This window comes from Haplochromis burtoni, unplaced genomic scaffold (genome assembly GCF_018398535.1).
Source record: "Haplochromis burtoni strain Fernald_Lab_line unplaced genomic scaffold, NCSU_Asbu1 Contig_212, whole genome shotgun sequence".
In the NCBI taxonomy this organism is placed as follows: domain Eukaryota; kingdom Metazoa; phylum Chordata; class Actinopteri; order Cichliformes; family Cichlidae; genus Haplochromis; species Haplochromis burtoni.
Genome location: NW_024582573.1, coordinates 671,626 through 683,723, shown reverse-complemented (window position 1 = coordinate 683,723; position 12,098 = coordinate 671,626). Strand labels below are relative to the sequence as shown.

Here is a 12,098-nt window from a genome sequence, read left to right as displayed (position 1 = left end):
CGTGAGGAAATAAACAAACATGACTGCTGCCCGTGGAGTCAGTAAAGATTCCCAGTGTCACACATTTTAAGAATAACATCCTCCTGGTGGTGTAGGTACGACTATGGCTAAGTAGCAAAGCACCGCGCTGTGGCAGCACATCCAGGTTGAGAATGCAATTACATGTGTTTGAGTGTGTGCAACCACACACTGCAGGTGGTTTTAAGGAGGGATTGCTAAAAATAGACACTATCTTTAGGATGCAGTAGACTTACTTTGGTAGTGTTATTTGATATTAAGAAGAATTAGAGAGCAGAATGCATGTAAATACAGTCAACATACAACTTTGGCTCTGCAGATGTATGCTCAGCTCAATTATTTTTTACCTAAATATTGTTATTTGGGGTATTAAGGAAAAATATATATTACATCTACATACAGTGTATCATTTATTACTTCCTTCCAGTTAAATACATGGTGTGGCATAATCCATCAGCACGCAGCCTGTTCAGCAATATAATTACCTACAGTCATACCACACAGTCAGACAGTGTTCAGTTGTTGCTATTTTAAGGATTGTGCAGTACAAAAAAAAGCAGCTTCTGCCTGCTCGAGCTGCTGACCCACAGACAAAACAAGATTTTTGGTTATCCAGCCACTGGCATCTTGTATTTTCTACAGTAAATCAAACATCTCATTACAACTCATAGCAATGAGGCTATTCTACCGTGTCCTGTTAAATTCTTTCAGAGAACAAGTTGCTTTGCTGTAAAACACTTGGAGATGTTGAGGTTCTCCCAGATAGATAGAGAGATAGAGAGATAGATAGATAGATAGTGTTACAGTATTTTTATATGCAATACATCATGAAGGATGGAGCATGAAGGCAGAGCAGCTAATTGACTGTGGCTGACATTACAAAAGGCAATTTAACGAGCTGGCAGATTCTCTTTCCTAATGACTTTTGTAAAAACAGCATCTGAACTTCAACCTGCTGGTGTTAGAAACTCCGAGACACCCTGTTAAAGATTCAAAATCTGTCTCAGTAAGACTACATGACATGTTTGATCACTGAGTATGAGGACAACACTGTAATTAATTAAAAGATATGTGTGCATGGAGTCTAGAGGGAATCAGAATCAGTAATTAGCATATGAAAAATAAAAAAATCAAGCAACTTTTCTCAGGAAATCAGAGCTTGTTCAAAACATCCAGTTCCTTAACAGCTCGTCCATTTCGTGGCCCTGATGTAGCTGGAGCTTATCCCAGCTGTCATGAGTAAAAGGCAGGGTAAATCTTGGACAGGATGCCAGTCTATTGCAGGGCCAGCACAGAGAGTCAGACAACCATTCACATCCAAGTTCACACTGACACTAACTTCATATCACTAATAAAACTAACTTGCATGTCTTTGGACTGTGGGAGCTGCAGTGACAACATGTAAACTCCACACAGAAAGGTCACAGCTGGCCAGCTGATTTACAACCAGGAGATCCTTGCTGTGTCCTAATCAAATCAATCATAGTAACCAATGAATATTCTTCATTAACTTGTGAATCTGATAAGAATGATTACCGAGGCCTAGCATGCAGATAAACAAGTTTATACGAAAAAGAAATTCCTGAATGAGAGTCAGCTAAAAAGAACCTTATAATTTGAGTTAACAAAGTTCAGTCAGGGCAAAGAGAAGGAAATGCAACCATTTGAAACTTGAAATGATTGGAAGAAAATCTCAGTTTGATTAGAGCGTTACATCAAACCTAAGCACACCCAAACAGAAGCACAAATACGCAAAGGTAACTGAAGATGCTAATTTTTCCTTTAATTTGTCTCACCTATAAACATGGAATACACATGTGAATTCAAAAGGGAAAACGGGAATGTAAATAAGCATGTGAACAATTTTACATGTAGATTCCTGTCTAAATACAGTCTTTGAGTGTTATTGCCTTTCTGAGCAGATACTGCACATTTACACACACACACACACACACACACACACACACACACACACACACACGTATTATAATTCCACTTCCCTGTGCTTCCTGAATATTCCCCTGGCATGGAGCAATTAGCAGTTCTAATAAAAAGCCTGCCTCGTTAAAGCTTGTTAGTCTCCTTGCTAATTACACTGAAGCACCAGGGAGGACAGGCAAAACCAGCGGCACCTCATTCACTGGCCATTACTCAGACCCTACAACTGAAACCACTCAAACACACTCACCTTCTCATGTTAATCAGGCTTTTCAGGATGTGACCTTGACAACAGGAGGGGTTTCCCTGTGTGATTTTTTTCCTTCTTCTGCCTTCTCTTTCATCTTTCTCACACACTCCCATTCTTTTATTTCCTTTGCCTTTTTTTTTGCATTATCTAGCCCAGCTGAAAGAGTACATTATCAGAGTTATTGCCACTGTAAGCTGGGAGACGCTCTGTGGTTTTAGAGCTTGTCATAAGCCCCGCTAGCAGGACCCAGCCTCATTTAGGAGACTAGTTCAGGTTGAGTGGAGCCGACAGCTTGTCGGCGGGAGGCAACCCTTAATGGTAGAGGCGGAGCAGCGATGGAGAGGTGAAAAGTCAAACACTCAGACCGACAGCTGACATCACCCAAAAGACCCCAGTCAAGATTATGGGGCTATGAGCAATCATGGATGAAAATCTTCATGTTGGTGATGTGTGTGTCTTTGCACCAATTCTGGCCATTTCCATGCGAAGTGATGCATTTGAAAAAGCATTTTTCCATATTTTCCCTTTAGCAACACAAAACCACATATACAAAATTGCCATGACACGTGTGTAGTATGCAGAATCCTAATGATCTATGGTGATTACTTTATTATGCCCTGATTTTTTCTTTGCCCTTTGGGTTTTTTCATTTCAATGTTCTAATAGACAAGCTACTATCAACACCTTTGTTAATATACTTTATCTAGGGCTGCACAGTTCATTGAATTTTAATGTTCACGATTTTGGCTTCCCACAATTAAAGGAACGTGACCGAGAGACACTGAAAATGCATGCTAAACTCAAAGCAAAAGCTAATGAGGCACTCCCTAAATCAGATCCATAACCTGTTCCTGCATGTGCCAGTCACAGCTGCTCCCTGCATCACACAGCTTGAGTTTTTCCGGACGAGTGTGGATGAGCAAAATTACATTAAAAGACAAATATACAACAAAACTGAAATGTCTGGCATAAGAGAAGATGAAGAGATTATCCTCCAAATGGATCACCCTCTGTTGTTTGGAAATACTTTTGATTTCCAAACAACAGCGCTTGATTTAGCCCAAGTGTTGCTAACCGAGAACTAATCATGTGCAAAAAGTGCTGTAGAGTTGTGTCTGCAATGAGCTTATTCAGCCACCTGAAAACAAACCACAAACTGTATAAGTATAATGAATGCATGAATATCAAATATCAAGCAAGCTACAGTTGTAGCCACAGCTGCCCTGGGGCAGACTGACAGAAGCGAGGCTGCCATATCGCGCCATCGGCCCCTCTGGCCAACACCACTATGAATTGGTCACTTACTTAAATCATCCAAAATCAACTCTGATGTCCATAAAAGTGAGCCCGCACAGCTGACAAAACTTTCTGAAATCACCAACCAAAGATAGGAGCCCACTGAACACCGTGTGCATTTTAGTCATATGCATCATGCATGTACAAACACTTCAACAGGCAAGGTGAATAAACACCCTGTTTTAATTAACAGGTATGTAGCTTAATGTAAAAGTAGTGTGGTGTTGATGTTATCCGGATGCAAAGATTTGTACAGATATGAAAATGTGAAAGGAGTGTTTACATGACAATGCAATGAAAACATTTTTTGCCAACACAATTGAAGAATAATTGTGATAAATAATCGCAAACAATACTGAACAAACTAAGCATGATAATCATTTTGGCCATAATCGTGCATCCCTAATTTTATTTGTTGGTTTTAAATTTAACACTACAAGGAAATAATTGGATAACAACTTAACAATTAAGTATTTTTCAAACGTGATCATCATTCTCAGAAGTTTTGTCTTGGTGCAAGTATGCTCAAATGCATGAACATCAATAATAACTCATTATTTTGAAAATTCATTTACCGAAAGGTTCAAAGCCTTGCAAACACACACATTGTAAAGCATATATACATGTAAGACAGCACAGCAGTCAGCTCTCTTTCGAAGTAAAAAGTGCCAAATTGACGTCGGTCAGTCTGACATCAGCGGTTCTAATCTTTCCCACAGCCTGGGGCCAGTTTGACAGCTTCCAGCTCAGGCAGGCACTGATGCAGACGGGCTACCAGTCAGTAGCCCGTTTGTCGTATCATTGTTTTCTGACAGAGAACAAATTCAGTTACCCAGACAAAACCAACACCGTTCAGAGCAGAAGAATTCAGCAGCATCTAATCGTTACTTTAATTATGCTCTGCAGTGCATGTGTTATTTTTTTTAAACCTCAAAGGGTAGAACTTTTTACTGAAATGAAGGAAAACCAATCAGCTCAAGTCAACTTGTCTCACACTGAAGCTGGATGACTCGCTTTAGTCTTGCTGTCACACAGATCCTCTTTTCAGTTTCATTATCATCCGTGTTCAAAATGAACTTTGAAAGCATTCAGCTGGGGAGAGATCTCCACCTGGGATAAACACAGAAAGGAAGATCCATTACCTCTCTGCTCCTCCCAGGTGGATCATCCGCCGGTGTCACTTGAAGGCTGAGTGACAAGACGTCGTGAAAGGAAGGGATGTGATGAGCAACCACAGTTTCACACCATTAATTACTCAGACTTCACCTCTCTTGTCGTGGAGGATTCTGCTGGAAAAGGTCAGCCGTCTGGCTCGCATAGAGACCAGCTCACCATGCATGTCACGGCCCCCGCTGGCCAAGCCAGTGCTCTGCCCACATCACACTTCAAACGCATGACTAATGACTCAACAAGACTTCTAATAGCCCCCCAAATGCCAAGCAGTGCCTGTTAATGCAGCCATAAAAACTTAAGACTCAAAGGCCAAGGCCACAGATGAGTAAGGGAGAAGAGAGGGAGGAAGAGAAAACAAGGGAAAAGCTAGAAATAAAGCAAAGAAACTCAGGAAAGGATTAAAAGGATTAAAAGTTATAAATATGCTGACCACTGATGGGGGTTAAGCTGGCTATCCAGTTGAGTCTTTGATCTTTTGAGATAATGGTAACATTTCTTTTGCTAAGTCGTGATAAAATAACATGAGGATGAAGTTTAAAATTATAATACTTAAAAGAATGTCCAGACTGTAGCCTATAAATGGAAGCTTGCAGGACAAAGTACTACAGATTCCAGGTGCCAGATAAAATTACTTCTTTTGATGCAATAACCTTCAGCTGGGCACAAAACAAGTCAATTAAGCAACATTGTGACAGAGCATACATCAGCAAGTTCAACAAGCTGAGGGAGGACCTTTCTTGTCCCAGCACAGCTCTCTATTACAACCCACTTTCATTAAATAGCAGGACCAACAATTTCTCACCCACTCCGCTTTCTTTACCTCGTTACTCATGCTTGAATATGAGCGGTGTTTTCCCCTGGGAAACTCGGGTGAAACACTGAGGGGCAAGTGTTGCACAGAACGCACACTTGAACTTGTTATTTCCCCGAGCTTGTAGCGCAAAAAGATGATTGTTGTAGGACAGAGAGCAGGACGAAGCCACTTTGCTTTGGAGTGTAAGAGACAAAGGAGCAACAAGAGAGACAAAAGAGTAATCACTGAGAAGTGCATGCAAGTAGCTCGGGGATGTGAAATACATATAATAATCAGAATAATAATATTAAGAACAATAATTATTCAAATGTCAATTTTATTAAGGCTGGCATTTCACAAACCACTTAAGGACGCAGAAGAAGATGCGTAGAAGAACAGTGTGAGAAATAAAGAAAGTCACTTAAACATAAATATGTGATATATACTACATTATATTCCAAACTATTGCTAATATTGCGTCTCTATCATGTTTGCTGACGAGGTAAACAAAACATTTACTAGTGATGACAACGGTTATTTCTGTTTATGTCTGCTCTCTGGTGAAATTACAGACACAAAAATAGTCACAACATAAATGCAACAACCTAACAATTGCAGAGCGGGCCAGAGGTGCACAAGGGTATGACCCTGAAGAGCCTACTGGCCAAATGTCTGTGGGCAGAATGGTGTAACATTAAGGTCCTCACTCATTGTGACGTTCACCTGAAAAACCAGGAGAAGTGGGGAAAGAACAAAAGTAATATTTTATATAATGATAATGTATTGATAATGCTTATCTACTCCTTTACCTGCTAATCTACAAAAGTGTTTTGCCATACGGGATAGTTCTGTAGGAAAAAACTCAACTTTTGTCAACTAATTCAAAACAAAAGTGTATTTCAAACTAAGGACTGAAACTATGGCACCATCAAGAAAAACCTTTGCACTGCACTTTTGAATAACGTACAATTTAAATCCATGTATAGAACATGCACAGTATGTATCAGATCAAGTAGAAATTGAATGAAAATTTGTTTCTCTTTTTACCTTCGGCACATGTATATGTATCTATGGATATGTGCAGTTACCTGTATATTTACAGGCTTGTGTGTTCATGTACCTGTTCATGTATAACTTTCCATGGATTTACATACATATTTGTATGGCTTCTACTACTGGATGTTACCTTATCGTAAGCCATTGCTTGTTCAAAGTGTTCAGGTTGAAGACAAAGAGACCAGGAGGCAAAAATATCAATTAAATAAAAGTTGTTATTAATAATTAAACTAGAAAAGAAGGACAAGGAGCTAACACTATCAAAAGAAGTAAAAATACAACAATGCCTAGAAGCTGCACAAAAAAAAACAAAAGAATCAAAAAGGTTAAATGGTCAAAAACAACCTTTCTTCACAGAGCAGGAGTAAGAAGTCCAGACACACACATCGCTCACAAGCTGTAAAAAAAAAACAAACAAAAAGGCTCTCTGGCACTGAAGCTCTGGCCTTAAGCACTCCTGGCCTAATTGCTGATTGGAGGCAGCTGCACAGAAGGGTGGCACTTAAGGCAGGAGACACCCACACAGGTATAAGTCACAGTAGTCTCAGCTAGGGTTGTAACACTCATATTGAATAGAACAGGGTTACACAGGTGTTTCATAAGTGCTCAGAGAGTGTGTGTGTATACATATATTTTGGTCATGTTCTAAAAGAAATACTCAGACAAATAATACAAGAACAATGCAGAGCTGTGTATGGTAAAAGTGAAGTCACTTGATGTTTAAGTTTGAGCATTAAATTGAACCAACTCTCATGTTTTTAGAAGACGAGAGAGAGTCCAAATAGAAAAACTTTCTGCACCGAAGCTAAAATTCACTCGGCGGAGCAGCTGGTTGCACCTGGACATTCTTCCTCCTAATTCAAACTCAAAGTCTCAATATCACATCACCCCCCCCCCAAAAAAAAACCAACCCAAAACCTCGAAATTTCAAATGCATGGCATTACTTCCAAAACTGTATTCACTCAGATTAGGCTTATCAGCTCTCACAGAGACAGCTGACTTGCAGACTCTTTCGGCCACAGTATCTCCGCTCTTTCCTTTTTCCTTTCCTTTTTTTCCTGATACAGCTTCCGCTCCCTTTTGTCTTCATTTCTCCTCTCTCCACTGCTTTCCTGTTCTATGTGATGGGAAGTGCACGTAGCCGCCCACAGGTAATTGCTTTTTCTTGCGCGTAGTCTAATATACTCTCTCCGCTCGCCTTCTTTTACTCTGTCTACTTCACCATGAAACAGACAATTCTGACACAGTACATATTTCTGTATCAAAAAGCATGCAAATAAGAATATGTGAGAATACACTGCTTCATTTTATTCTTTTAATTAAAAAAATCTTTTAAAAAAGATCAGAATTATGCACTGCTACTTCTTTTAGGACCACTTCAGTATCAAAATATATTTTTTGAGTTAAGTCAGGTAAGTTGCTCATTTTGTCGCTATAACATAAATTGATTTTAGAGAGTCTGCTGTTGTGTCTGGGCAAATCAAAGCCTTGCTGGGTCACCTGTCTCACTTGACAGATTAGAAACCTTCATTGATCTTACACATACACATACACACACGCGCACAGACACGTAGGCACGAACAGAGTCATCTCAGGCCATCACAAATTAGCATGGGCTGTCACCGTTCCCTTGCCAACTGGCCAGTAACCAGGCAACGTTGATCTACGTGAAGATGTCTTCAGTGGGTACATGTGTGTGTGCACACACAGATGGAGTATATGGATAGGTGTCAGACGCAAAGGTATTACTTTAAATCTGTAGACATCTTACTGTGCTGCACGGAGATAGCATATAAACATACAACTACACACTGAGACGGAAACAGCTTCACAGTTAATTCATCTGTAAACCCTGATCAAAACTACAGGAGTGGTTTCACATTTAGTTATCATTAATGGCAATAAGTACAGTTCCCAGGTGACACTGTTTATTAAGAGATCCTCGTCTACTTAAGGCTGAGGAGGAAATCCTGCCTGAGTGGGATGCTTATTGCAAATTTATCCTTTCTACAATTGCAATGGTGCAAAAATCCGCTTAATGGTATCATTATGATACGATTGAGACATACAAGTGAAACATTAGATCAGGATAGATATCTGAAAAATGTCAGAAACATCATTTCAGTCAGTTTATTCATGGCTGGAAGACTAAAATGATAATTGGTGTTTCATTTCTCCAAAGCTTAAGGTGGTATTAAAGTAGCTTTTTTAAAGTGTCTCCGTCTATATTTAATGCACAGTTTTTTTGTATTTTTTATGGACTCGCTAGATTTTAATAGTGTCTGTAGAGCTGTTATGCTGTGCAACCTGTGTTCAGTGGGTCTAAGCAAACCTCTACACTGTAATATTAGTTTCTGCTGAAGGTGTGAAATTGTACAACCTCTCTCTTTTCTGTGCAGCCACTCACTGCTGTAAATACTGGCATCCTCTTTATTCTGCTTCACTAAGTAAGACCGAATAGAAAAAACATAGGCGCTCTGCCTTAAGCAAATAATCTTAATAAGCAAATAATCTTAATAAGAAAACTCACTTCCATGTAACTATAAAGCACCTTGGAGCAGCTTAATCTAAACTGAATGTTTCTGGGTAACACAGTATCAATACCCTTGATCACCCAGCAGCATGCTGAGTATCTGTCCCATCGACATCTCTGCTAATTCCCAACACATCACAGCAGCTCACTGCACAGACAGCTGAGATCTATCACCGAGCGCCACAAAAGAGGGCTGCATACCAACTGTGTGTCCCTGAATATCCATTAACACACCCTTAGATGCACACTTCATTGCACTGTTAAATCACAAAGCCTATGTACTCTTAAAGTTTAAAACCACATTCCTTCCTGGTTTAAAGCTGTTGCAGACAAAGAGCTACTTTGGTCTGTGGGTGACAAGATGCAGTCATAATATCATCAGCAGTTTTCTTTGACAGATGCTGAATGGGGAGACATTACATTCAGGCTCTACATTTATTAGCAAGTTCTGCGGTGCTACTTGTTGGATGAAGCTTACTCCATGGAAGCCAACTGTTGCAATAACTTTGATAAACCGAGTGTGAATGAGACAACAAACTAACCATAGGTGAGTGTTACTACTGTTATTCCTATGGGTTCAATAGAGTTCTGTGATTGGATTCTGTGATTTACATCAGCGGTCCCCAAACCCCGGGCCTCGGACCGGTACCGGTCCGTGAGTCGTTTGGTACCGGGCTGCGAGAGTAGAGGCTCAGGTGTGAAATGTATGGATTTCAGGGTTTTTATCGGTTTTCAGCGTTATTTTGTTATCGTTTTTATGGGTCTTTTCACGTGTGTTATGAATAAATCTTCTTTTTTTCGGTACTGGTACTAGTTTTATTTTGTTGTATTTATCCGCGGCACCTTAAAGGCCGGTCTGTGAAAATATTGTCCGGCATAAACCGGTCCGTGGCGCAAAAAAGGTTGGAGACCGCTGATTTACATGCATGCTTAGGTTTTGTTTAGTTTTTGTAAAGATTTTACTATATGAATTAAAACAGCTCAATCAGGACCAATTTAAATGTATGGCTCTGGGATCACCCCTTCAGTACAAAACATAAATCGCAACAATGAGAACAAAGATGACACTGACACATGATGCTGGGGTGGAGGTGGGTTGCAAAGCAGCCTGCAGACGGAGCAGAAACTGGCCTAAATAGAACACCCCTTAGCTTATTAGTTCGTTCTGCGAATCACATGCAAGACTTTTTACAGCTTTCAACTTTCACTGCTGTAGGGATGTCACCTGAACTGATATGTGTGGTACCATTAGTTGTCCCAACCCATAGGTATGTATTGAGACAGTACATACCTATGGGTAAAGGTATGTTCCAGTCTTCTGGAACTGAAGGAGGCAGCGTACAGCTACAAGTGGTCTAGTTTATCCTTGCATCCAGAAGAAGAAGAAGACTAGTGCGATTTCAACATTGGTTCTGCTCCAAATTATTGGTAAAAAAGGCGGAGTCTGCAATAACAGTACTGTGGCGTGGACGTGGTCTCTGGCCCGCTGCAGAGGAGGGGTGGCACGGTGAGCTCCCGGGGCAGCGCGGAGGCGGGGCTGAACAGGTGTTTGGGACGAGTGACTGATTGTGTTTGCTGTCACTATACCGCTGGTCTGTGTGCGTGTGTTGGGGTCCGACATGACAAGTACTGTGTTCAACGGGGGTTTAATAAGGGATCATAATTGATTCACCAAAGGCAAGATGCAATTGATGTTGGGCGGAAGTATTTCCAATGTAGCGAAGCACCCAAGACCTATTCAAAGAATTCAGTTTGAGTAAGTTTCAACTCACAGCAACAAAATGTGATCTTTCTTGGCCTTGTAAGCTCAACTTTTGTTTCATAGATCAAAATGTTTACAATAGCAAACGTTAAACTCTTATGCTAATGTAATGCAAATGTAACATTTGTAGGTTACTCAGGAGCCATCTTAACCTTTCACTCTGTGTCTTGTTAACAAAATATAATTTAAAAATTGTAAACTTTTCCACCATGTCTGTGTTTTAAAATGACTTTTTAATGAAGGAGTTTGTGTCCGCAGGATGATCGTTTTGTTTTGGCATTCAACTGGGTATCGAGAATCTTGCAGTTCTTCCGGTATTCGTACCGACTACTAAATTTCTGGTAGTGTGACATTCGTATAGTACTGAACACTGAATTCAGAATTACATATTATAATTGCATTGATGGTAAAAGCTGGTTTACCAATATTGATCTCTAGTCACGAGCATGTGTAGACTTGGATGTATGCTTGGATATCTACAGATGGTTTTTGACATGGGGTTTAGAGTATCCAATGTCATGTGAACTTTGGCAGCAGTGGCAACAAGCTTATGGAGGGGGACAAGGTATAGCAGCAAAAAGCACATTGCTAATGAAATTATACATTACATGCCAACAAACACTTTTGCAGATCCTAAGTGCATCATTGACAGAATGGCATTAATCCATGCAAAACAAAAAACTGCAACATTTTCTCCTTAAATACTATTACCTGCATTTTAGAAAGAATTGGGAAAAACTCAAATTTAAGCCTTGACATCCACGAGTGGGTGTAAGAAAAAGATGTGCTTTCAGAGTTATCTGCATTAGTATGAATGGGGTTTGATTTTGTCTGACAGAAGGCAATATGGAGCGGGACAGACTGGTTGATAGTTTAAAAGATGGGTGAAATGAGAGAGAGAGCTGTACTGCCCCCAGGGCATTTCCAGAAGCAGAGTGGATTGTAGCAGACAGCTGAATGGCCCTCAGCAGGCTGTCTAACATGTGTTCAAATAAACACTTTACCTCCCGTCTGTGCTTGTGAAAGCATTCAGAGTGGAGAAAAGCATGTATGGAAACACAATTAAACACACAAACAAAGACACAAACTGGACACGCAAGACAAGACATGTCCAGGAAGAAAGCTTTTTACACCACAAGAGCACAAATGTCACTTTTACAGACACACACACGTGAGCTAATCTGCCAGGAGGCATGGAGAAGTCAAAATTCATGTCAAACACACACATACACCAACAAAGTTATAACAGAGCATCCATGTCACTCAGGCAAAGGGCAC

At 40.2% G+C, this 12,098-nt stretch overlaps 1 protein-coding gene across 6 annotated transcripts in view; it reads right to left on the bottom strand.

The window, feature by feature from the left end:
- rhbdl3 (rhomboid, veinlet-like 3 (Drosophila)) overlaps positions 1 to 12,098 on the bottom strand; it is a 74,520-nt gene that overhangs the window by 38,886 nt on the left and 23,536 nt on the right. The window contains exon 1 of one of the 6 annotated variants that reach the window (XM_042226445.1): positions 6,870 to 7,351. The exons of 4 other annotated variants lie outside the window; for them this stretch is intronic. Coding sequence is in view for 1 of the 2 variants with exons in the window: in XM_005936444.3 (XP_005936506.1) it covers positions 6,655 to 6,669 (15 nt within the window). In the remaining variant the exon portion in view is untranslated. Of the gene's footprint in view, positions 1 to 6,654; positions 6,847 to 6,869; positions 7,352 to 12,098 lie in introns of those variants that run through there. One more of the 6 variants, XM_005936444.3, reaches the window with a different exon arrangement.